Here is a 26373-nt window from a genome sequence, read left to right as displayed (position 1 = left end):
TTTTATTTTGTTTTATTTTTGTTTGTTTTTTGGTCTTTTTTTTTTTTAAAAAAAAGCACATTGTAAAACACACTGAATTAAAACTCCATTTTCTACCTTATTTTCTTGCCTCCCCCACCCTGAATTGTGAAAGATCAATGTTGTTTTGTTTCCTAAGGTCTTAGTGTCTCCAAACCACTGTACTGTAATCCCCCAAAAGTCTATGTAATTCCCTTTCTCCAGGTTCTGGTCTTGGTAAAAGACCAGAGGTCTCTTTGGGAAAAGATCACACACTTGTGGCAGTAAGCAGGGTTTCTCCTGAAGAAAGCCTGGTGTTTCTATCACTCAAAGACCTCTGAATCTGTGAAGTGGCTCAGGTATAGAGAACGAGGAAGAAAAGGCCATGCCTCACCATTCTTGTCATTTAAGTTGAGCCTCTGTTCACCTCAAGTAAGACTTTCATTGGCAGCCCATCTGTTCTAATCCTGCAACCGTTGTGATCAATGATCCACAGCCAGATTGCCACGGGTCCAATCATTTGATTATGTCTCTGGTCCTTTTGCCTATTTACAGTACTGATGTCCACCCTGTATCTAGGGGCTAAGTACTGCTACTTAAGCTCTGACACTCTTTGGAACCACCACCCCCTTAAAATCAGGGAGCCATTTCAATGTTAGCATCCTCAGCAGGTTTGCACTCGCACTGTAGAGCACTGCAAGGAATTTGGTGCTCCCTCACAAGGTTCTTGGTAACGCCTTGGTGAAAACAGTGTCTTCTGCATCTCCATGGTTTTCTGCTGCATGAACAGGTCACCCTGATAAATTTACTCCAAATTTTCTATCTGTTTAAGCCTATGGATACCCTCCTCTTCCTCATTCCAAAGAAGTATGTCATTTAATATAGGTCCTATGGAGTTCAAATATAAGTCAACCAACCAAGAACACTAGTTTTAGATGACCCAATTAACATATTAAGTTCTGACTCTCTGATAAGTGCATTCATATCAATAAATTCTGCATAGTCAACATTATATTCCTTCCTCCATAACATAAAGCCCTACAAGCACATTCCTACATCTATATATTCCTTGAGTTTATGCCAATTCGATTGGCAAAATTTTGCCAGTCCTTGTACTCAACTCACACCCCAGGATGTGCTGGGATCTCACTCTAGTTACAGGATTGGAAGCCGTGTGATGGGTAGTGGTACAGAGGTGAACAATAGGTAACCTCTTACAAGATAACTGTCTCAGGTGGCATCAATGCTGATCTAAGCAAAGGTGGCTAAAATCTTTAGCCATCAGAGGAGGGAATGCTGATGCTGGCATGAGAGTCTCCATCCAATTCGGAGACCTAAGAACTGAATGTCACTGCAGTTCCCTCAGATGTTGTCACTCCCAGTTCTCAATTAACCTGGCCTTTCCCAAGCCCCATTTATCACAAAGGAGACTTGAAAAGGCTATGAAAACAATGTGTGCATAATTATGCAACCTACTTTATGAAAGTTAGGATTTGGTTTTTGGATAAATTGGCCTTCTGGCTCCAAGAGTGAAGAGGTTTCTTCAGGATACTCCTAAAAGCTCTCTGGTTCTCTGATGATGCTCTGTCCCAATAATTAAATCTTCAATTTGGACATTTTCTCCTTATAAACTTATTAAGAAGGCCAGACGTGGCTAGCTCAATCCCACAGTCCCACAGTCCTTAAGTTCTCAATTCCAATGTAATATTACTTGTACAGCGAAGTGGTCTCCCAAAGCACTTCATCATAGGCATCTATAAGTGATAATTTAATCAACTCTTTTGCCACATAGTGTTAGTGACAAGATCTTACTACCTTCATATCCAACCAGGTCAGATAAACAAGCTCAGACTCCCACCCTTGAGCTTCAGCTCACTGCAGTCACTTCTAGAACCAAGTTCTTTCATCAGTCAAGATTAGGTCAACAGAACAGCTTTCACTTTCTGAACTCCATGCTGGGAGGATTTTTAATGTAGGGAATTAGGTGCTTACAAAATTATTGGGAAGGCTGGAGAGGGTTAAAGTTAAGGAAAACAGCTGCTGCCTTTAAGGAGAACTGGAAGCACACATATAACAATCAGATGAAGCTACTGTGACCTCAGAACCTGGAGTGACTCTAAAGTTTTTTTGACAGAAAGGCTTCGCCAATTCAGCATCAAGCTATTATGAGCACAGAGTATCCTTACACCCTAAAAAAATGTTTTGGGGCCACTTGTGATGCCCTAATGCTATTATCAGAGTGCCAGTTTGAGTCCCGGCTACTCCACTTCCAAGCCAGCCTCACTGCCAATGCACCTGGGAAGATGCATTAGAAAATGATGGCCCAAATATTTGGGTTCCTGCTACTCATCTGGGAGACCCCGATGGAGTTCCCGGCTTTGGCCTGGCCCAGACCTGGCTATTGAGGCCATACTGGGGATGAACCAGCAGATGAAAAAATCTCTTATCTTGCCCTTTCTCTCTTCACTCTTTTTTTTTTTTTAACAATTGACAGAGAGAGGGAAAAACACAGAGAGAGAGAGAGAGAGAGAGAGAGAGAGAGAGAGAGATCTTCCATCCACTGGTTCACTCCCCAGATGGCTTCAATGACTTTAATGCTAGGCCAGGCTGAAATCTGGAGCCAGGAGCTTCATCCGGGTCTCCAGTGTGGTGGGCAAGGCCCCAAGCACTTGAGCCATCTTCTGCTGCTTTTCCCAGGCCCTTAATAGGGAGCTGGATCAAAAGTGGAGCAGCTGAGCCACAAATCAGCATCCATGTGGGATGCTGGCATTACAGGTGGTGGCTTTACCCCATATGCCACAGCACCAGCCCCCACTCTGCCTTTCAAATAAATAAATTGTGTTTTTAAAAATCAAACAAATATTTTTAAATGTTTTTCAGCATATGAAGAACAACCAGGAATTGTCAGAGAAGCTGTCCAGGTTACAGCAGGAGAAGGAAGTTCTCTGTGAAGAGTACGGGCGATTTCTGAAGCAGGTTGATGTCCACGTGAGGTAAACAAAAACAAATTCCCACTGGAGGAAAACCAGGGGGTGGTTCCTTCTTACTGAGTCTGCTCTAGGACTAAGCCAGCAGATGCTCACGGAAGCAACCTTTCAAGAGGGCCAACTTAATTTCCCTCTGTTTCCAGAAGTTCTAGGGCTTCTCCTAGGGAGATGAGGGGCCCAATTTCTTCTCGATCTGGAGGAAGAGGAGGATTCCCATTTCTTGAGCTCTGGGGAATCTCACCTGTTTTCTCCTAAATGAACCCTCTCACTTACCATCAGGCTGTTTTCCCGCTCACATACTTTCCTCAGCCTGTACCACCCTCTCCCCAGCATCCCTAGATTGGGAGTCACCTCTAAGAAGCCTTTCTTGACTTCTCCAGCTCGGGCTGGATGCATTGCTCACTCCTGGTGTCCCTCTGGTCCTTGGTACATGCCTCTCTGCACTTGCTTCAGACTTGCCACAGTGTTTTGAGACAATGTGTTTTATTAGCTATCTTCTCACCAACCAACTAGAGACCTTTCAAGGGAGTGGGCCATGGTGTTACTCATCTCTTCACCCATAGTTCCTAGTATTGATTAGGAATGCAATAAAAATTTATGTTCCTGAACTTCCTGCTCTTCTCTCCGTTCCCTGCTCATTGTTCAGCCAAATTCCTTCCACTCTCCTCCTCTCTGAAGTGTAACCCTGTAGTTGAGAGAATGGACAAGGGAGCCACTTTGCCTGGGGGATGAATCCTGAATCTATTAGAAACCAGCTGTGTAGCCTTGTGTGAGTTATTTAGCCTCTCTGTGCCAGAACTCCTTCATCTTTAAAACAGGCAAAACAATAACATTTACCTCTTTAAGTTGTTGTGAGAATTGAGTGAGTAAACACATGTAAGGCACTGACTTAGAGCCATGTCTGGCACATGCTAAGTGCTACCCCTATATTGACTTTTTGTTCTTTCTCCATGACCCACCTCTTGACTCATAGCTCTTGTAGTCTTTGGCTAATTTGAAGTTTCTTGTTCAATTAGGTCATTACCTACTGTATTGATGATTTTAATAATCTAAAAGTCATTGTCTACTTCTTATAGCAAATATTTTTCAAAGCCATGGGTATTTATTATCTCACCTTGACCCTTATATCATTGAGAAATGTAGAAACCATGGTAGAGGGAGTGTGTGTGTGTGTGTGTGTGTGGTTCAGCCATGCTGTTAACTCTCTGAGACTGGAACTCAATCCTATGATAACCTATGCAGGTGCCCTTGCCACACTGTGTCTTGCTATTGAGGCAGGAGGATGAGGTGCTGGATTTACAGTATATAAAAATGCCAAATGAATTGACACTGGGTATTATTGATATGTGTACCGTATGAGGGGTCTTCAAAAAGTACATGGAAAAATCCATTTTATGAAAAAACTAAGTGTGGATTTCAATAAACTTTTGCACCAAAACCTATCTTTTAAAAATTTTATTTATTTATTTATTTGAAATGAAGCATAATAGAGTTAGAGAGAGAGAGAAAGAGATCTTTCATCCACTGATTCACTCTCCAAATGGCCACAACAGCTAGTGCTGGTCCAGGCAGAAGCCGGGAGCCCAGAGCTCCATCCAGGTCTGCCACATGGGTGGCAGGGACCCAAGTACTCCAATTGGCAGTCCCCTGTGGAAAGTGGCATCCCAAACATCAGCTTAACCTACTCTGCCACAATGCTTATCCCAAACTTATCTTTTAATTCCACTCTTCCATGAAGTATCTAACATCTTTTCATAGTCCCACTCCATAAGCTTCCTAAAGAGCAGAGCCTTCTTGGACTCTTGCTGAGACGAGGTATAGTCTTCATTCTCACAGTCACCAATAAAAAATGCTGACAGACTGGTCCCAATTGCTATGAAACTCCTGGGGCCTGTGGTTAAGGAGCCACATTACTTTAATCAATATACTTCATGCTTTGCCCAGCAGAACTTAAGCAAAGTTGCTTAAGTTAATTCTAGGCCTGCTGGAATTAACCCTCACAACACAACCCTATTTTAGTTCAGAATTGCTCAGTAATTTGATGATGAATAGTTTTATTAACAATAACACTGGAAAAATGATTTTGATATATACATTTCATTTGGATCTTATCATGTTTTAACAAAAACATTCAGGGGGCTGGCGCTGTGGCTCAGTGGGTTAACACCCTGGCCTGAAGCACCGGCATCCCATATGGGTGCCAGTTCTAGTCCCAGCTGCTCCTCTTCTGATACAGCTCTCTGATATGGCCTAGGAAAGCAGTAGAAGATGGCCCAAGTCCTTGGGCCTCTGTATCCGCGTGGGAGACCCAGAAGAAGCTCCTGACTCTTGGCTTCAGATTGCGGCAACTCTGGCTATTGCAGCCAGTTAGGGAGTTAAGCATTAGATGGAAGATATCTCTCTCTCTCTCTCTCTCCCCCCACCCCCCCTGCCTGCACCACGGCTCACTAGGCTAATCCTCCGCCTGAGGCGCCAGTACTCTGTGTTCTAGTCCCGGTTGGGGCGCCGGTTCTGTCCCGGTTGCTCCTCTTCCAGTCCAGCTCTCTGCTGTAGCCCAGGAAGGCAGTGGAGGATGGCCCAAGTCCTTGGGCCCTGCACCCACATCAGAGACCAGGAGGAAGCACCTAGCTCCTGGCTTAGGATCGGCGCAGCGCGCCAGGTTTGGCTGCCATTTGGGGGGTGAACCAGTGGAAGAAAGACCTTTCTCTCTGTCTCTCTCTCTCTCTCATTGTCTAACTCTGCCTGTCAAAAAAAAAAAAAAAAAATTCAGAAGCATCCTACCAAACATTTCTGCCACCATGGTATAAGAATAGCAGTTTTTCCACATCCTCAGTAGTACTGGGTGCTACTATTGTTAGGGGAGAGGGGCTTTGATGAAATTTCCCCCATTACTCTCTGTTTAGTTGAAATACAAATTTTTTTTCATGTAAAATTCGTTAAGTTTTGACAAATGTATACACACCCACATGACTGTCACCCTGGTTAAGACACAGAACATTTTCCCTCTCCCTTTAAGCTCTCTCCTGCTGTTGCAGTCAATCTGCACCTCCTGCTTCTTCAACCTCCCTCAAGCAACCACTGTTCTAATTTCTGCCAACTTTGGAATTTCTTTTTTTTTTTTTGTAATATTTATTTTTATTATTTTAAAGTGTTACAGAAAGAGGTAGAGCCAGAGAGAGAGAGAGGTTTTCCATACGCTGGTTCACTCCCCTAATGACCACATTGGCCAGAGCTGAGCTAATCTGAAACCAGGAGCTAGGAGCTTCTTCCTGGTCTCCTATGTGGGTGCAGGGGCCCAAGGACTTGGGCCATCTTCCACTGCTTTCTCAGGCCATAGCAGAGAGCTGGATTTGAATAAGAGAAGCACCTATATGGGATGCCGACACTGCTGGCTGGGGCTTTAACCCACTGTGCCACTGCACTGCCCCCCTGGAATTTCATTCTCATAGAAGCATTCTGCATCTAATTTTGCTCAACATGTTTAGTATTTTTTTAAGATTTATTTGAAAGTCAGTTACAGGCTGGCGCCACGGCTCAATAGGCTAATCCTCCGCCTACAGCACCGGCACACCGGGTTCTAGTCCCAGTTGGGGAGCTGGATTCTGTCCCAGTTGCTCCTCTTCCAGTCCAGCTCTCTGCTGTGGCCCGGGAGTGCAGTAGAGGATGGCCCAGGTCCTTGGGCCCTGCACCCGCATGGGAGACCAGGAGGAAGCACCTGGTTCCTGGCTTAGGATCAGCGCATCATGCCAGCCGCAGAGCACCAACTGCGGCAGCCATTGGAGGGTGAACCAATGGCAAAGGAAGACCTTTCTCTCTATCTCTCTCTCTCTCACTGTCCACTCTGCCTGTCCAAAAAAAAAAAAAAAAAAAAAAAAGATCAGTTACACAGAGAGATCTGTCATCTGCAATGGCTGGGGCTGGGCCAGGCCGAAGCCAGAGCCAGAAGCCAGGCACTTCATCCTGGTCTCCCACATGGATATAGGAATCCAAGCACTTGGACTGTCCTCCACTGTTTTCCCAGGCACATTAGCAGGGAACTGGATTGGAAGTGGAGCATCTGGGATACAAACTGGTGCTCATATGGAATGCCAGCATCACAGGCAGGAGCTTTACCTGCTATGCCACAACACCTACCCCATATTCTAATGTTTTATGTGTTTTTAGTCAGAATTTGTCATTTTATCTTGAGTTTCTCTGATGGCTGGTGAGGCTGAATGTCTATTCATGCTATTTGGGGCAGAGCCTTTGGGACGATGGACCCTGACACTGCCAGCACTCACCTGGGCTCCACCATAAATAGATTAAGTTGATGTTTGTAGGGCCTATGGGCCTAGGGCCTATGGATCAGTATTTTTCTAATATGCAACCAAAGTTGAAAACCATAGATTTAGGAAAGGAAATGGAAAAAACTGTCAAAACCCCATGTTCATTTTTGCTTTCATTCCTTTGATCCCAATATTGACCTTTACAAACTAGCTGATTTTTTACTTTTTTTCCCAACCACTTCCCCAAAGAAACAAATTCCTTGCCTTTTTAAAATAAAAATAATAGGTGATCTCATTTTACTTAAATACATTGTTAACTTAAAATTGTCCCTACATTTTAGAACGTAAGTATTGTGCTACCTCATAATGCTAATAGTTAACAAAATCAAAAGCAAATAAACACAGTGAATCCACATGTTCTTTGGGCAAGTTGGTCAACAGAATTTTGGCCAAGCCAATAACGTACCAAATACCCAGCCTCCAATGGCAAGAAAACGCTCTGAGCTCTCATCTGCTCTACTGCATCTTCATCATCTCTTCCAACCATGCCTAACACTCCAGAGAGAAACCTGAATATCCACTACTGGGATACTGGGAAGTAAAGGATAACCGTCCGCTTTATGGAATGCTACTCAGCTGTAAGGCTAATGGCTGTGAATGCTAGATAACAACATGGAAACATGCTTGTGATAAAATAATGAGAGTGCAAGGTAAATATGTTAATACGGACAATATTTAACTAAAGGATGCTTCTGAAAAGACTAAAAGGTGGAGTGGACATTTGGTGCAGTAGTTATGACACCACATGGGACACACATTCCATATCAGATTGCCTGGGTTCAGGTCCCAGCTCTCCCTCCAAAACCAATTTGCTGCCACGCACATGGGAGACCTAAATTGATTTCCAGCCTCCTAGCCTTGGTCTAGCCCAGCCCTGCTGTTGTAGGCATTTGTGAAGTGAACCAGTAGATGAAAGGTTTTTGTTTCTCTCTCTCTCTCTTTCCCTCTCTCTCTCTCTCTCCCTTTCAAATAAATAAAAATAAATTTAAAAAATTTTAAAAAGACTAGAAAGAAACACAACAATATCATAATACTGATCATATTGGGACTTTGATTTTTCCCAAATTTTTCTATAATTTATCCTCTTTCCTTGAAGAATAAATTTATTTTTTAGTAACCAAAATAGCAGAATGAAAGACAATAGCAGCTATTTGGCATGGGAAACTAGAGACTTGGTTTTTAGTATCCCAGGTGATAGTTGAAAGAAATTCCAGAAGTACATGCTACGTTTCCTTGAGAACAGCTGAGAAAACCAGAGAATGACAAGTAAATTGTACACTGCCAGATGTTACATCTATGAAGCTGTAGACCAAAGGACATTGAAACCCAGTGAAATCTTACACCAAGCGTTTCCAGTAAAAGGGAAAATGAGAACATTTATAAGATGCAGATAGCTCCTTACAAAGATTCCAAGTCACAACAGTGGTTATTGTGAGCACAGTCTTTAAAAGTATGTGCCTCATATTACATAGTGATTGCTTTGAGGGCTGCAGAACTGAATGGGCCTGAGACAATATGATGAATGCAGCCAACTCCATTAATTAGAGTGCAGGTTGAGAGCTTGTATCCGAGATCCTGAACAAGAATGGCTTCAAAACAAGTGAGTTTTGAAGCATGTCTTACTCCTCGTTCCTTTAAAAAAAAAAAAAAAAGATTTTAAAAAAAATTTATTTGAAAGACAGAGTTACAGAGAGACAGAGAGAAAGAGGTCTTCTATCCAATGGTTCACTCCCCAAATGGCTGCAATGGCCAAAGCTGAGCTGATCCAAAGTCAGGAGCCAGGAGCCAGGAGCCTCTTCCAGGTTATCCAACACAGGTGTAGGGGCCTAAGGACTTGGGCCACCTTCTACTACTTTCCCGGGCCATAGCAGAGAGCTGGATTGGAAGTGGAGCAGCCAGGACTAGAACCAGCGCCCACATGGAATGCTGGCGCTTCAGGCCAGGGCTTTAACCCATTGCGCCACAGTGCTGGCCCCTCCTTGTTCCTTGAACACATTTGATGTCTTGGTTAAAAAGGAATTATTGACATTTCTAGGCATTCAGGGATGTCAGGGGCTACAGAGACCATTAGACTAATTTTTCTGTTTGGGGGCTATCAGGATGCATTCAACCACAAATGTACTAGTCAGAAAACATAAGTAATATCTTTAGACCAAAAAATATTATTTTCTTTCATAGCAAGAAATCTACAGGAAGGTAGTTATTAAAGGTTCATTCTACTATTTGGCATCATGAAGCACCAGATTCCTTCCTTCATTCTGCTCTACCAAGTGTGGCACATTGGCATTTTTGTCCTTAGGCTTATCGCATCATGGTTACAAGGCAGTGACTTCAGAGGGGGTACGGTGGCCTAGCGTTGTGACGTTAGGTGAAGCTGCCGCTTGCAACATGGGCATCCCAAATGAGGAACCAGTTCAAATCCCAGCTGCTCCACTCCCAGTCCAGCTCCCTGATAATGTGCCTGGGAAGGTAGCAGATGATGGCCCAAGTGGTTGAGTCCAGGCCATCTGTGTGAGAGACCTGGATGGAGCGCCTGGCCTCAGCCTGGCCCAGCCCTGACCATTGCAGCCTTCTGGGGAGTGAACCAGTAGATGGAAGATCTTTTTCTCTCTTCCTGTCTCTGTCATTCTACCTTTCAAAAAAATAAAATAAGTCTTAAAAATATTTAAGGGACTGGTACTGTGGTGGGCTGGTGCTGAGGTGCAGTGGGTTAAAGCCACAGCCTGCGGCATCAGCATCTCATCTGGGTACCAGTTCAAGTCCCAGCTGCAGCTTTTTTTTTTTTTTTTTTTTTTTTTTGACAGGCAGAGTTAGACAGTGAGAGAGAGAGAGACCGAGAAAGGTCTTCTTTTTTTCCGTTGGTTCACCCCCCAAAGCAGCTGCTATGGCCGGCACGTTGCAGCTGGTGCACTGCACTGATCCGAAGCCAGGAGCCAGGTGCTTCCTCCTGGTCTCCCATGCGGGTACAGGGCCCAAGGATCTGGGCCATCCTCCACTGCACTCCCGGGCCACAGCAGAGAGCTGGACTGGAAGAGGGGCAACTGGGACAGAATCCGGCACCCCAACTGGGACTAGAACCTGGGGTGCCGGCGCCGCAGGCGGAGGATTAGCCTATTGAGCCTATTGAGGTTGGATTCCAGGTCTGCTATGATAGGTAAAGGCTCCTTTCACTGTCAAGTGTGTGGCTGAGAAGGGAACTGGGTAACGTGACTCTGACAACAGCTTGTCCCTCCACGGTAAAGAGCCACCATTGCTCCTGCAGCTCCCTTTCTCCAGTTTCGGAAGTCTCCAAGGTGTGCATCCCAAGTCACCCACGGGAAACATGCTAGCATTTGCCACAAAGCAGGATAACATGTTTGTTTTCCTTTGGACGCAGCATCTCTCCAGAGCAGCCCCTCCAGCACTGTCTGGGCTGCTCTCATAAATCTCGACTGGGTTGTTCTGGGCCCTCTGTGATTTCTAAAGGCTTCAGCTAGCCTCACAGGCCTAGTCTCAACTGCTATTATGATCCTACCTATAAAGCTATCAAACCCTTGAGCCCTGGATGTCTCTTTCAGATTTCATATCTTCCTCAAATTCACTAAATGCCTCCTGAATTTCAGAAAGCAGTTACTTACCAGCTAATTCAAAAATGCAGCCTAATTCTGTGTGAATCACTGCAGAGACCAGCTCTAAAGGTCAGGAAGGGAAAGTGTGGTGTACCAGTCCCCCTCCATCCCATCACACAGATCCCCAACCTGGCCCTCATACCCTGACCTGCCTGAGACTCCTCTGCTCATTCCTTCTTCCTAGCTGCCACTCAGACCACAGGTGAGGCCCTGGGCTGCACACAGGTAGCCTGAAGTAGATACATACTGCACTGTGGGTCAGAACCCTGGACTGCAATTTGAGCCATACTGTGGGCCTGCATCATGTAGAAAACAGAGCCACACCGGGGCTGCTTTACCTATCACCTTGACTGGAAACACTCTCAGTATGGAAGGAAAGAGGCTGTGCTCAAGGGGACAGGCTCAAAGCAAAACTGAAACTACCTTTGTGTACAGTGTTGTGAATAGGTAAGGGGGCGGGGTCAGGGTTCCTCAGTGACCCCTCTTCCAGGCACCGTAACTTACAGGGCTTAGGCTGGTACCAAGAGCCCTACACAGTAGAGTCATTGCCAACAATCTTCCCACTTTGAAAGAGGAAGAGAAAAAGTTACGCGGAATACAAATAGATTGAGCCTATTGAACCTAATTTAGGAACATTGGCTACAGCAGCGGTCCTTGACTTAGGACAGTCTGCTTCTAAGGATTTATAGGAAAAAATATAAAATAACTTCTCCCCTGGTCTCTTATACAGTCACTCAACACAACACTTCTGACATCAGCCGTGTTGCAGAGTTCTCCCCACACACCAAGCAGGGCGCTTCCCCAGTGGACACCAGTTGAGTGGCATCTAATTGAATTTGATTCTGACACTGTCTATCTGAAGATAACGTCATATCCCAGACACTCAGTCCCACAGGCCTGTTCCCCACTTCAGTGCTTCTCACTGACCAATCAGCTTTCCCAAGAAATTCAGGGAATTCGCCAGAGCATCTCACAGAACTCAGGGCAGCACTTACTTAGGCTTGCCCAATGATAAAACAGCATCGCACCAACAGTAAGATGGACAACTTGATAGAAAAGGTGCACAGGGAAAGGCCTGTGGGAAGAGGCACCTCTTGGGGTGTGCCACCCCATGCAGAGGCTCCCCAGACATGGTCCTTTTGGGTTTTCATGGGAACCTCATTGTGGATGCTTTGGCCTTCCTGGGGACCAGCCCCCAACCTGAAGCTATCTAGGGGCCTCCAGCCCCCAGTCATCAGCATACAAAGGATACAACCTTCACTTTGGAGGAGGTTCCAAAGGTTTTAGGAGCTTCATGCCAGGAAGCTGGTACCAATTATGTGTTTCTCAGTATCACAGCCTCCCAGGGCAAGCAAACATTTGGCAATCTCTGGACATAGCTGTACTGACTGATGGATTTCAAAGGCAGAGAGACAGAATCAGAGGCAGATTGGAATCCAGAATGGAGCTGGAACTCAAACCCAAGAACTCTTAAAAGGGATGGGGTCTTAACTGCTGTGCCAGATGCCTGCCCTTCAAGTTACTTTTTATTGTGTGTAAGGATTAAGGCAGCAGGGACTGTTAGGCCAACTGAAACTGACCTGTTTGGGAAATTGCACTGTGAGCTTCATAGTCATAGTTCTCAGAATGTCAGATACACAGCTTAGTTCCAACTTGGTGATGTAGAATTAGTTTCAGGATTTTGGGATCTAGTACAGGAACTTAGTCCAAAACAATGGCCCCTGTAATTTTTATTAAATGAGTTCTCAAAGAAAAATTTCTTAATTTTTTTAAAGATTTATTTATTTATTTATTTGAAAAGTGAAGTTACAGAAGCAGAAGAAGAGAGGTCTCCCATCTGCTGGTCCACTCCCCAGATGGCTGCAATGGCTGGAGCTATGCCAATCTGAAGCTAAGAACCTGGAGCTTCTTCCAGGTCTCCCATGTGGGTACATGGGCCATCTTCTACTGCTTTCCCAGGCCATAGCAGAGAGCTGGATTGGAAGTGGAGTAGCTGGGACTTGACCAGTGCTCATATGGGATGCCAGCACTGCAGGCAGCAGCTTTACCTGCTACACCACAGTACCGGCCCCAAAACTTTTAATTTTTAAAAATTAACTTACTTGAAAGACAAAGAGAGCCCAAACTCTGACAGTTCCCTCCCCAAAATGCCCTCAACAACTGCTTGCCAGGGCTGAAGCCAGGAACCAGGAACTCCATCCAGGATTCCTACTTGGGTGATAGGATCCAACTACTCAACTTGAAGCATCAGGCCTAACTCCTAGGATCTGCATTACCAGGAAGCTGGAGTCAGGAGCTAAGTCAGGAATCAAACTCAGGAACTCCAATATGGGTTGCTGGCATAACCAGCACCTTAACCGCTGGGCCAAATGCCCACCCCTGAATAACGATCTTAGCTTGGAAAGCACAGTCACTCTCAAAGAGATTTGTCTAGGGGCAGTATGCATTCTTTAATCTGTTTTATTTATTCTGATTAGCTGTTCTAGTAGTTTGAAATGGTAACAAATTTTTGTTTGGTTGGATTTTTAAATAAATATTCATTATATATAATTATATATTATACTATTGTTATTAATATAATATATAACTAATATAATTTATATCCCATACAGTTCACCCATTTAAATTATACAGTTCAATGGTTTTTAGTTGTCCATCCATCACAACTTTAGAACATTCTATCACCTCAAAAAGAAACCCTGTACCCCGGCCCTGATTTCCCTTCTTAACACTAGGCCTGGGCAATCACTAATCTACTTTTTTTCTTTGTTTGTCTATTATGGACATTTCACGTACTTGAAATCATAATATGTGATCTTTTGTGACTGGCTTCTCTCAGCATCACGCTTTCAAGGTTTCATACATGTTGTAGCATGTGTCAATACCTTACTCCTTTTAGTGCTGAATGATAACCCATTTCATGGGTATACCATAATTGTTTATCCATTCATCAGCTGATGGAAGTTGGGTTGTCTCCACCTTTTGGCTATTATAAATAATGCTGCTATGAGCATTTGTGTATAAGGTTTTGTGTAAACACATGTTTTCATTTCTCCTGAGTATCTACCTAGGAGTGGAATTGCTAGGTCATGTGGCAACTCCAGGTAAACTTGTTGAAGGAAATACCAGGCTAGCTACATGGGTTCCAATTTCTCCACATCCTTACCAACACATATTATCTGTCTTTTTGTTCTAGCCATCCTCCCTGTGGAGTAGTACTTCATTGTGTCCTTGATTTGTGTTTCCATAACAACTAGAGATGTTAAGCATCTATTCACGTGTTTATTGATGCAACTTAAGATCAGAGTAAGAATCTTTAGCAGGGACCTGATAGAATTGACATTTAGATGTACAGACTCAACGCAATGATAGAAAACAGATCCAGCTCCATGGAAATTAGATAAGATTGAACTGGGTGTATCACTGCCCAAGGGTGTAGCCAAGTACGAGGAAGTTGTACATTAATGACTGAATAGGTTGAGTAGGATTCAGAATTTAGGTGTCAGGGATCAGAAGCCAAGGAGTTTCTTAAATTAAACACAGGAACTAAAGTCATATCACAACCATTGGTTCTGACCAAGGTAAGCTAGAGGCTTAAGACCTCAGGGATTCGGTGTTAGGTAGGGGGTTTATCCTTGGTTCATTCCCCAATATGGGCAGGGGAATGAGACGATGGAGAGACGATGCAAGGCTGGATATGCATCCCTTTCTGGTGCCAGGTTCCTTAGATTAGCAAGAAGAGGAAACTCAGGGAAGGTGTCGCTTGAGGAGGCAAAAGAAACTTTAACTGTGTTCAGGTGTGCCTGTACTCAAGTTCACTTTTACAGGAACTATAACAGGAAGCATCACCACAACAAAGTCAAGCTTCAGAAAGTCAAGGAGGATTTTGTTCAGAAAGTAGAACTACAAGCGGAGAGAATCAAACAACTTGAACATGAAATTGGAACACTGCAACAACAAATGGAAAAGGTGAGAAAATGAAAGGTGAAACAGCTCCATGATGTTGCTGGTGACTGACCATTCGGAGAAAGACCACTTTTTTAAAAATTACTTGTGGCCTCTTCATAGCCTTTATTTAAATTTATTTGCTTTGTACCATCTTTTTTTTTTTTTTAAGATGTATTTATTTATTTGAAAGGCAAAGTAACAGAGAGGCCCACACGCACACAGATCTTCCATTCCTCACTCGTTTACATCCCAAAATGACCTCAATAGCTAGGGCTGGGCCAGACTGAAGCCAGGAGCCAGGAACTTCATCCGAGGCTCCCACATGGGTGGCAGGGGCCCAGGTATTTGGGCCGTCATCTGTTGCCTTCCCAAGCACATTAGCAGGATGCTGCATCAGAAGCCGTCCACTGTTTCACTACTCAAATGGTTGCAAATGCCAGATTGGCCCAGACTGAAGCCAGGACCCAGGTCTCCCATGTGGGAGGCAAGACCCCAAGTACTTGGGCCATGATCTGCTGCTTTCCCAGGCCATTAGCAAGGAGCTGGATCAGAAGTGGAGCAGCCAGGACTCAAACCTGCACCCATATGGGATGTTGACATTGCAGGCAATGGCTTTACCTGCCATGCCACAATGTCAGCCTCCCAATATCCTTTCTAATCCAGTTATAACTGCAAAGGGCATTATTGGGGGTGGGGGCTGCTTCTCATATCAATTCTTACCAATCCGTTATTAATTAAAAGTCCTTCAATAACAGCAGGCAAGACTGTTATCCAACATTGAAGGGTCCCGGGGAAGGACTTTAAAGTCTGGAACGGTTTGTTTCAGATCATCGACTGCATTAAGTGTCCTATTACACTAGATCTTAGCCAAAAGGCTGAGAAGCAATATTAGCCTTGTATGTAAAAGAAACCTATAGAATTGCCCCTCTTGACCTTGTAACTCCCTCTTTGTCAGAGATTGTCATTCTCCTGCCACCTCCTGCAGGTGAGAAACAAACACAAAAAGGTGAGGTCACTTCCCTGTTACCATTGACAAGTCATTAGTGAGGGAAGACTGGCAGTTCTACACATCTGAGCTCTAAACCCTCACCAAGAGTGAGATTTATAACATCTACTGATTCTTTCAATACAAGGATGTTAGTTTGGTGGGTTTTATTTTCCCACAAAATACACTCCTTGATCGTTTTAACTATAACTTCACAGTTATTGCTTTGGTAGAAATCAGTGTTAGAAAATGAAATGTGGTATCAGACTAGAAATCTCAGCATCACTGAGAAGAGACTCCGCTCCTGGCTTCCATGCTTGACTTGCTGTGCTGACTGACAGCCTGACACTACATGCCAAGTGAAGTGGCCAGATTTCCCCTTTTAGAGTGGAACCCTACGGACTGAGAATACAGAGAAGAGTTTTGGGACCGTAGTGGAAGCTGAGTGCTCAGGTTTTTTTTTTTTTTTTTTTAATGTTTCCACAAAAGAATGATTAAATGTCCAAACAAAATACATGACATGAAACAACCAACATTGAACTATTGAGCTGGGATGAATGGCAAGGTCAGCCAACAGGCAAAAGGGACTGGAGAACAAGAGAGAAAAAGCCAAGGGGGATGTGCAGTGAGGGCTTAAAAACAGAGTGATGCTCTTAACTGTCCAGTTCATTCTCCTGCTGTGGCAGTTAGAGGACTTTCTCATCCCTAGGAGAGGGCACTGCAGGACCAGATCACTGCCCAGAATGATGTCCTGCTCCTGGAGAAAAGGAAACTTCTGGAGCAGGTGACAGAACAAGAAGAAGTGATCCACAGCAACAAATGGATAATAACTTCCATCCAGAGCAGGTAGGTGCAGTCCTGCCTGAGAGCCAACCAAGGCCACCGAAAGAGTGTTTCTCCCTCAACAGAGAGGTGGTTCCAGAGACTGACCTTTGACTTTGTGGCCTGTCCTGTGACTTCTGCTCTGCTGTCTGCTGTTTCCAGCAGACTGTACAATGAAAGAGAAGGAGGTCCCGAGTGAGCAAGCCAGCTATTCAGGAGGATCTTGAAGAGGGCCTGGCTGTGTGGATTCTGGTCTCATACTGATCTGTTGACATTCCCTTTTTTCATTTGATATCTATGGAATTAAGGTGAGAATCAAGCTCACAAGAGTGACTTAAATTCATGAAACCCACAGGATACCAATGTGTTAATGTAAAAAAAATTATATTTCTTTGACACACAGAGACAGAGAGCTCACATCGGCTAGTTCACTCCCCCAAAGCCACAACAACTCAAGTTGGGCTGGGGACAAAGCCTGGAGCTGAGAACTCAATCTGGATCTCTCGGATGTGTGGCAGGAGTCAATTGAACCATTACTGCTAATTCCCAGGGTCTGCATTAGTAGGAGGCTGGAGTCAGGAGCCAGAGCTGGGGATTGAACCCAGTCACTCTGTTGTGGGACACAAGCATCTTAATTGGCATTTTAACCTCTAGCCTAAATGCCCACCCTTGGTGTATTAACTTTTAATGAAAATACTCTAAGTAGACTGTTCAGTTGCTAGCCAACAGCTTTAATTACAATGAAAAGTTTTTCCTAGCAGTAGGCATTTGGCACAGTGGTTAAGACACCAGTTGGGACACTCATATCCCATATCAGCGTGCCTGGTTCAAGTCCTGGCTCCTCTACTCCGGTCCAGCTTCCTGCTGATGCATTCTCTGGGGGGCAGCAGATCATGGCTCAGGTACTTGATTACCTCTCCCGACTTGGGAGACCCACATTGCATCCAGGCTCTTGGCGTGGGCCTGACCCAGCCCCGGCTGTTGAGGACATTTGGGGAGTGAACAGTGGCTGGAAGATCTCTGTCTCATTCTCCCTGTGTCTGTCTCTCTGCCTTTTGAATAAAATGAAAATAAATTTGACTTATTTATTTATTTGAAAGTCAAAGTTATTCGAGCAAAGATCAAGGCAAACAGTGGGTTGATCTTAACAAATAAAGTCACCAATAGTAACTTCAGAGGTTATCATTTATATGAGCATTTACTATATGCTAGTAAGTTTCTCTCTCTCACTCTCTCTCTCTCTTCATTTAATCCTAACACCAATCTCAAGAGGTCGGCACTATTATTTAGCCTTATTTCCTGGATGAAGAAAAAAGGTGCCAAGGTGCAAAGAGGTTAGTCAGTGGCTGAGCAGCCTGCAGTTCTGAAGTCTGGGGAGAGATTGGTTGAACCCACTGCAGCTCTCCTGTCCACTGCATTGGGTTTTCTGCCCTGGGAAGGACTGGAGAGTCTTTGATTATCTTTTATTGTCTGTGTCTCCCATTTGATTTATCCTATACAAATCATCACTCCTCTCAAACAGTCATAGCTTCTGACAGTCAGGACCCAGCACAACTGACTTGTGTTGCTTTTACCTTCACATTAATGATGTTCCTATTTGCCCTCCGGGGACACAATCTGATCATTTGGAGTGGTCTTGGATGTTTTAGAATATGCACCTTCTCCAGGACATTCCTTCCTTTTACAGATGAGGAATCTGAGGCTCGGATTTGTAATTTGTCAGGGGTTATATAGCAAGTAAGTGGGCGAATCAGAATTCAAACACAAGTCTCTGATCAAAACAATTACACTGTCAAGTCTCCCAAACAAACTGTGGCCCTAGAGAGTGAGCCTGAGAAAGAGGTTCAGAGCTCAGCCATGGAAATCTAAAAGATCTGAATTGGCATCCCAGCTCTGTGAATTCCAGCTCTGTGTGCGTCACCTGCCTAGGTGATGGTGCCTGAGCACACAGGCAGTAGTTGGTAAATGGTTGCTACTGCTGCTATGTCTGCATCTGCGGAGAAGTCAGATCTAGGTGAGTACAAGATCACAACAGATACTAGCTGTAGAGCTACAATGTTTGAAGGCATTCAGTCAGTCTCCTGTCTCAATCCCACCCATAAATGGGCTCATATTCTTCCTTAAATTTCTCAGGGGCTGGAATTGTGCCTTTCACATATTGCACCTGTTCTTAATAACCACATAGGGGTCAGAAGCTTAATAATTTTTACTTGATCATGAAATGTGGTTGGAATTATTCTGTCAAATTTTGCTTCTAAAATCCGGACAGTGGTCTAAGACCTAGAGCTAGTGGAACATGGAACGTAAATTTTAGTACTTAGGAATGATACAGGAATTTCTAGTTACAACTCTGCTTTGTGCCATTCTTAGAGCACTTTTCCTGGACAAAGAAAATAAGCAATTACAGGAAAATAGTCTTCGGCTCACCCAGCAGATTAGCTTCTTAGAGCGCATTATACGAAGCATCAAGATTCGTGGAGGACAGGTAAGATGTGAGCTTCCTGTTGGGTCTTTTTTTTTTTTTTTTTTTTTAAGACTTATTTATATGAAAGGCAGAGTTAGGGGGTGGAGGGCCAGGGAGAGAGATCTTCCATCTGCCAGTTCACTCCCCAAAATGGCCACAATAGCCAGGACTGGGCCAAGCCAAAGCCAGGAGCCAGGAGCTTCATCCAGATCTCCCGCATGAGGGCAGGGACCCAAGCACTTGGGCCATCTTCAGCTGCTTTACCAGGTGCATTAGGAGGAAGTTGGATCAGAAGTGGAGCAGCTGGGACTCAAACCAGTGCCCATATGGGATGCCAGCGTTGCAAGCGGCAACTTAACCAGTTCTGCCACAACGCTGCCCCCTGCTTTTGGGTCCTTAATCTGAAGCATGTATTGCTAAGGTTGCCGTGCCCTTTTCTCCCTTCATCCTTGGGTAGCAGTTGCCTCCTTTCAGCGTTGTGATGGGGTGCGGCAAACAGGCTCCCTGGGCTGCATGAAGGGCAGAACCGACACTGCTCTTGACCAGATGCTTTGCTCTAACGAGGTCAGCTCTTACTAAACACCTTCCTCTGTGTGCCCAAGCGTCTTCCGTAACGTCATCCTGTCACTGCCTGTGTCTGTCCATCACCTCCACAAGGAGACCCTGGGACGAGAACTGTATCCCACATGTTAGAGCCTCAATAGGTGCCCCATCCGTATGTAAGAATGAATGAATGTTGGATGTTTTCTCATATATGACTCATTCCCAACACTCCTGTTTGCTAATTGCAGCCCCATTTGAAAGGAAAGATGAGCAAATCTGCTCAGAGACAGGAAGCAAGGCCGGGCTGATCTGGGAAAGAGTTTGTCTTAAGGAGACTATCTGAGGCAGAGAAAAGTGTTTAAGCTCTAAAACTCCAAACAGACAAGTAGCTAAGTCCAGACAGAATATATAGATAAAATAGGTAACTCCATACAAGGTACAGAGTAACTTCAGTGGTCAGAACTGCGTTCTGAGTCCAGGGCTGAAGCTGCTGACTTTGTTCCCTGAGACATCAGCTGCAAGACTCTTCCCGAGCTACTGCACAGTGCTTCCTGCATGTTGGGCTCTGTTCCTATGACTACAAGACCTGCATCTTGTGCTGTCAGAAAGGTGATTAGGGGCCAGTGTTGTGGTACAGTGGCTTAAGTACCCACCTGTGACTCTGGCATCCTATATGAGCACTACTTTGAGTCCCAGCTGCTCCCCTTCCCATCCAGCTCCCTGCTAATGCACCTGGGAAAGCAGCAGAAGATGGCCCAAGTACTTGGGCCCCTACCATCTATGTGGGAGACCCAGATGGAGTTCCAGGCTCCTGCAGTCATTTTGAGCGTGAACCAGCAGGTGGAATATCTTTTTCTCTCTTTCTGCCTTTCAAATAAACACTTTTTTTAAGCGATTATTTCCAACCTCTGTTTTGCAGATTTTGTCAAAAGTAGAATTGCCAGATTATGTGGCCTGGTTTCCAGTAATTTTTGTCTCATTTATTTATTTTTATTTATTTTTTTATTTTTTGACAGGCAGAGTGGACAGTGAGAGAGAGAGAGACAAAGGTCTTCCTTTTGCCATTGGTTCACCCTCCAATGGCCGCTGCAGCCGGCGCACCGTGCTGATCCGAAGCCAGGAGCCAGGTACTTATCCTGGTCTCCCATGGGGTGCAGGGCTCAAGGACTTGGGCCATCCTCCACTGCACTCCCTGGCCACAGCAGAGAGCTGGCCTGGAAGAGGGGCAACCGGGACAGAATCCGGCACCCCGACCGGGACTAGAACCCGGTGTGCCGGCGCCTCAAGGCGGAGGATTAGCCTAGTGAGCCGCGGCGCCGGCCTCATTTATTTATTTAAAAATGTGTTTATTAAATCCACAAAACAATGTCTTTAAAAATTCATATATTTTTTTGAAAGCCAGAGAGAGAGAGAGAGAGAGAGAGATCTTCCATCTGCTAATTCAGTCCGCAAATGCCTGCAACAACCAAGTCTGGGCCAGGCTGAAGCTGGGAGCTGGGAACTCCATGCAGGTCTCCCATGTGGGTGGCAGGGGCCCAGCTGCTGGAGCCACCCTGCTTCTTCCCTACTGTGCTCATTAGCAGGAAGCTGGAAAAAGGAGCCAAGCAGGGACCTGAACCTCTGAGGCATTTTAATGTGGATTGTGGGTGGCCCAAGCAGCATCTTAACTGCTGCACCAAATACCTTCCCCCACAAAGTAATCTAATGTGATGTCTGTCATTTAATTTCCACATCCACACAGGAAGAAATAGATCTAGGGAGGGAAATGATGTCATTACTCAAGGTTACACAGTTAATTAGTAGAAAAACAAAGGCTGAAACCAACTCTGTAGCCCCTTGATCTTGGCCATTATCTCATGATACCCAAAATCTACTATTTCCCTTCCAGAGGCATGGAAGTAACCAGGGACACAGACTGGTAACAGACCACATTGCTCCTTGTACTGTGATTCCATCTTCCTTCTCTCTTGGATTATTGACTCCATGAGGGCAGAACTATGTCCCTCTTGTTACCCATTGTATTCTAGATGGCACCTGGAATAACAAAACAACTATTTAATTATCTCCTTTTAGTTTTTTTTTTTTTTTTTTTTTTTTTTTTGACAGGCAGAGTGGACAGTGAGAGAGAGAGACAGAAAGGTCTTCCTTTTCCGTTTTCCTTTTCCGTTGGTTCACCCCGCAATGGCCGCTGCAGGCAGAGTGCTGTGGCCGGCACACCGTGTTGATCCAAAGCCAGGAACTTCCCCTGGTCTCCCATGTGGGTGCAGGGCCCAAGGACCTAGGGCCATCCTCCACTGCACTCCTGGGCCACAGCAGAGAGCTGGACTGGAAGAGGAGCAACTGGGACAGAATCCGGCGCCCCAACCGGGACTAGAACCCCCGGGTGCTGGCGCCGCAGGCGGAGGATTAGCCTAGTAAGCCGCGGCGCGGGTCTCCTTTTAGTCTTTATTCCTCTTCTCATCTATCTCGTGCCACCAGAACAACCTATTCACGTGTTGCTTAACAATGGGGATCCATTCTGAGAAATCATCAGTAAGTGTTTCCATCTTTGTGTATACATTGTAGAGTATACTTGATATAATTTGAATATGATATGTCCTCCACCCCCACCCCCCAACTCATGCTGGAGTTTAATCCCCAGGTTAAAAACTTAGTCTGACTCTGGCCTTTAGAGGTGGCGCCTTTGAGAGGTAATTAGTATTAGATAAGGCAGTTAGGGTGGAGCTCCCGTGATTGAATTCTGGTGGCTACATAAGAGAGAGGGAGCAGATGTTTGGTGCAGCAGTTAAGATATTATTTACAATGCCCACATCCAATATTGAAAATGCCTGAGTTAGAGTTCTGGCTCCACTTCTGATTCCAGTTCCCACTAATGCACGTTAGCGGAAGGAAGCAGGTAATAGCTTAAGTACTCAAGTCTCCGTCACTCTTGTGGGAGATCCAGATAGAGTTCTGGGCTCCAAGCCTGACTTGGCCCAGCCCCAGCTCTTGTGGGCATTTGGGGAGTAAATCTGCAGAGGGAGGATCCCTCTTCCCCTCTCTTTCTCTCTCTCTCGTCAAATATAAATAAATAAATAAATTTATTTTTTTTAAAAGGAGAGAGACCAGGCAGATACACAAACATATACACACACACTACCTCTCTGTGGGACTCCTTGCACTGCCTCAGACTCTGCCAGCAAGAAGGCCATCTCCAGACTAGACTTTAGCCTTTACACATCTAGAACTGTGAACTAAAATCAACTACTTTTGGAGCCGGCCTGCAGTACCAGCATCCCATACGGGTGCTAGTTTGAGTCTCAGCTGCCCCACTTCCAATCCAGCTCTCTGCTATGGCCTGGGAAAGCAGCAGACGATGGCCCAAGTCCCTGGGCCCCTGCACCTACGTGGGAGACCCAGAGGCAGCTCCTGGTCCCTGGCTTCAGATCAGCTCAGCTCTGGCCATTGCAGCCATGTGGGGAGTGAACCAAAGGGTGGAAGACCTCTCTCTCTGTCTCTACCTCTCTCTGTAACTCTTTCAAATAAATTTAAAAAATATTTTGAGGGGCTGGCGCCATGGCTCACTTGGTTAATCCCCTGCCTGTGGCACCAGCATCCCATATGGGTGCCAGGTTCTAGTCCCGGTTGCTCCTCTTCCAGTCCAGCTCTCTGCTGTGGCCCGGGAAGGCAGTGGAGGATGGCCCAAGTGCTTGGGCCCTGCACCCGCATGGGAGACCAGGAGGAAGCACCTGGCTCCTGGCTTTGGATCGGCGCAGCGCACCAGCCGTAGCGGCCATTTGGGGGGTTAATCAACAGAAGGAAGACCTTTCTCTCTGTCTCTCTCTCACTGTCTAATTCTGCCTGTCAAAACATTAAAATATTTTGAAAAATCAACTTTTTTTAAATAAAGTAGCCTGTTTCCGATATTTTTATAGTAACAGAAAACAAACTAATACAGGATTTACATAAACCTAGGTAGTGCTTAACCATTATAGTATAGCATATTTTTAATTTTTTTTTTTACTTTTTAAGATTTTTTTGTTCAAAATTAAGACAGAAGAACACACATCAGCCTAGACTTGTACGGGGTTGGGATCATCAATATCACTGTCTTTCACCTTCACATCTTGTCCCGCAAGATGTGGGATATATAGGCTGCAGCTATAGACATCAGGGAGCTGATGTCCCTGATAACAGGGCCTCCCTCCTGCTGGAACACCTCCTGACAGACTTTCCTGAGGCAGCTTCGAAACAGAAGTACACTGTAAAATGGTGCTGGAAAGTATAGTAAAAATGTAAAACAGTAACTTATTATCAAGTATTTTGTATGTGTTGTTCTTTGTACTACTGGCAGTGCAGTGGGTTTGATTACACCAGCATTGCCACAAACACATAAGTTGTGCATCGAGCCAGCCACTGTGACAGCTGCAGCGTTGCTAGATGATGGGAGTTGTTAGCTTCATTATAATCTTACAGGACCACCATAGTATATGAGGACCATTGTTGACCAAAGTGTCATCAGTGGCCCGTGACTATACTTCATTGCCAAGAGTTTCAGTCTTCCTTTGCCTGTAAAGCAAAGTTCACACAATCCACAAATATTGATCGAGCATAGATGGTGTGCCAGGCCTCATGCTGCCTCCCATCTGGCTTGGATATGAAGAAGAACGAGAAAGGGTGTCTGCCTGCTCAGAACTCAGCTGAGGGAATGACAATCATGTCACTGCCACTAGCATACATTCACTAAGTTCTGCAAGTATAGTAGGCCCACAGTGCTGTGGAAACCAGAGGAGTGGTATCTAAACCAGCATGAGGTGGTCACAGATGCTGATACCTAAGCCGGAAAAACTGGAGCCACATAGGGACTCCAGTTTCAAACCCCTTTTTGATATCAAATAAGCCTGATGAAATAAAACCAGTGTATTCACAGTTTGCCCCAAAGCTTTGACATGTTCTTCCTATCATTATTATTTTTAATATTCACCTTTTCTTTCTCTTAGGAAACAGAAATCCCTGAACTTGAACTACTGAAGAACATACTGCCTTTACCAAACTCCAGGTTAGTAAAATCAAGACAATCGTCTGCACGTCTGATAGTCATGGATGCTAAGCAGTCCTGAGTTACTCGCTTGTAAAAGCATCATGTTTTGGAGTGATTTTTTCTATATTTGTATTTGAACCCTCTTCCAATTCTTTCTCCCCTCACCACTCCTTCACCCCTACACCCCACAGAATCCCGTCTTAAGGTAGAAGTTAATTCATGAGCATGAGTTTAAGGTATATTTCACTTGGTTTTCTTTGTTTTTGACAGTTGTAAAAAAATGCAAATCCTATTGACACAGTATCCTTGTATGCTAAACTGCCACCAAGAAATTCTGTCCATACAATGTCCTTACACGTGGTTTTCTTAGTGTTTTAGGAACCAGTTTGGGAGTTGGGAGTCTTCAAGAGACTGAAGATAATGTGTCGGAAGCAGCAATGGCAGCCCCAGAGTCCCTTGAATCTCCTTCACGTTTAAAAAGTCCCAAAGCTGGACAGATAACTGAAGCTTCTGTAAAAGAGACACACAGCACGCCAGAACAGGAACACAAGTCAGGACTATGACATCACTGCTCTCCGAAGCTACACGGACCACACCTGCTCACTGAAAGTTTAGACACAAAACTGGACCGTGACAGAGAGAAGTACTGCAGGTCCCCACTTACATCAACCAGAAGTCTTTAAAAACTACCGATATATTTATTAAATCAGTTCTAAGAATGGTTTTCTCATTTGTTTAATATCCTCAGAGATCTTGCATTCATCAGTATTGAGACTTAAGTTCAAGGATTTAATTTTCTCTTCAGCAGAGCACATACACAATTAATTGAATGTCCCTTCCCATTGTCATGGTGTTATTTCTTATTTGATTACTTCTCCCTTTTTAAAGATTTATTTATTTTTACTTGAAAGGCAGAATTAGAGAGGAGAGACACAGAGATATCTTAGGTCAGCGATTCACTCCCCAAATGGCCACAACGGCCAGGGCTGTGCCAGGTGGAAACCATGAGCCAGGAGCTCATGTGGATGGGTAGCAAGGTTTAAGTACCTGGGCAATTTTCCACTGAACTGTGAACTAAAATCAACTACTTTTGGAGCCAGCCTGCAGTACCAGCATCCCATACGGGTACTAGTTTGAGTCTCAGCTGCCCCACTTCCAATCCAGCTCTCTGCTATGGCCTGGGAAAGCAGCAGACGATGGCCCAAGTCCCTGGGTCCCTGCACCCATGTGGGAGACCCAGAGGCAGCTCCTGGTCCCTGGCTTCAGATCAGCTCAGCTCCGGCCATTGCAGCTGGGACTCGAACCGGCGTCCATATGGGATGCCGGCACTCCAGGCAGTGGCTTTACTCACTATGCCACAGCATTGGCCCCTATCCTCGGCTCCTCAGATCACAGAATTACAAAGGATGATCAAAAGTACCAGTTGCACACTCTGACCCCGAACCTTGCCCAGTCCACCTTTCACTCAGTGAACTGAATCTATTGAATACCGCTAAGAGCTCAGCAATAGCAGGCACTGCAGTTACAGCGGTGAACCAAACAGGCAGAGTCCACTTCCCTGGAGGTTCCGGGCCTTCAGGGAGCCGGATGTCCCTGTGGAGACAGGTGCTGCAAGGCAATTTTGGCTGGGGGAGTGGTGTAAAGAAAACAGGTGATCCGAGTGCAGGAAGGCTG

General features: G+C 45.0%; 1 protein-coding gene across 16 annotated transcripts in view; it reads left to right on the top strand.

The window, feature by feature from the left end:
- LOC100355211 (coiled-coil domain-containing protein 30) overlaps window positions 1-25418 on the top strand; it is a 92590-nt gene extending 67172 nt beyond the window's left edge. For 13 of the 16 annotated variants that reach the window (XM_070078636.1, XM_070078632.1, XM_070078634.1 and 10 more), the window contains 6 exons: window positions 2878-2990; window positions 14745-14886; window positions 16560-16696; window positions 19043-19157; window positions 24659-24717; window positions 25070-25418. In XM_070078636.1, the coding sequence (XP_069934737.1) occupies window positions 2878-2990; window positions 14745-14886; window positions 16560-16696; window positions 19043-19157; window positions 24659-24717; window positions 25070-25262 (759 nt within the window). In that variant the 3' untranslated portion in view covers window positions 25263-25418. The remainder of the gene's footprint in view (window positions 1-2877; window positions 2991-14744; window positions 14887-16559; window positions 16697-19042; window positions 19158-24658; window positions 24718-25069) is intronic. The other 3 variants (XM_070078633.1, XM_070078637.1, XM_070078638.1) reach the window with 3 other exon arrangements.
- The last annotated feature ends 955 nt before the right edge of the window (window positions 25419-26373 follow it).

The sequence above is a fragment of the Oryctolagus cuniculus genome, chromosome 7 (assembly GCF_964237555.1).
Source record: "Oryctolagus cuniculus chromosome 7, mOryCun1.1, whole genome shotgun sequence".
NCBI classification, from domain to species: domain Eukaryota; kingdom Metazoa; phylum Chordata; class Mammalia; order Lagomorpha; family Leporidae; genus Oryctolagus; species Oryctolagus cuniculus.
This window is presented reverse-complemented; position numbering and strand designations above follow the sequence as displayed.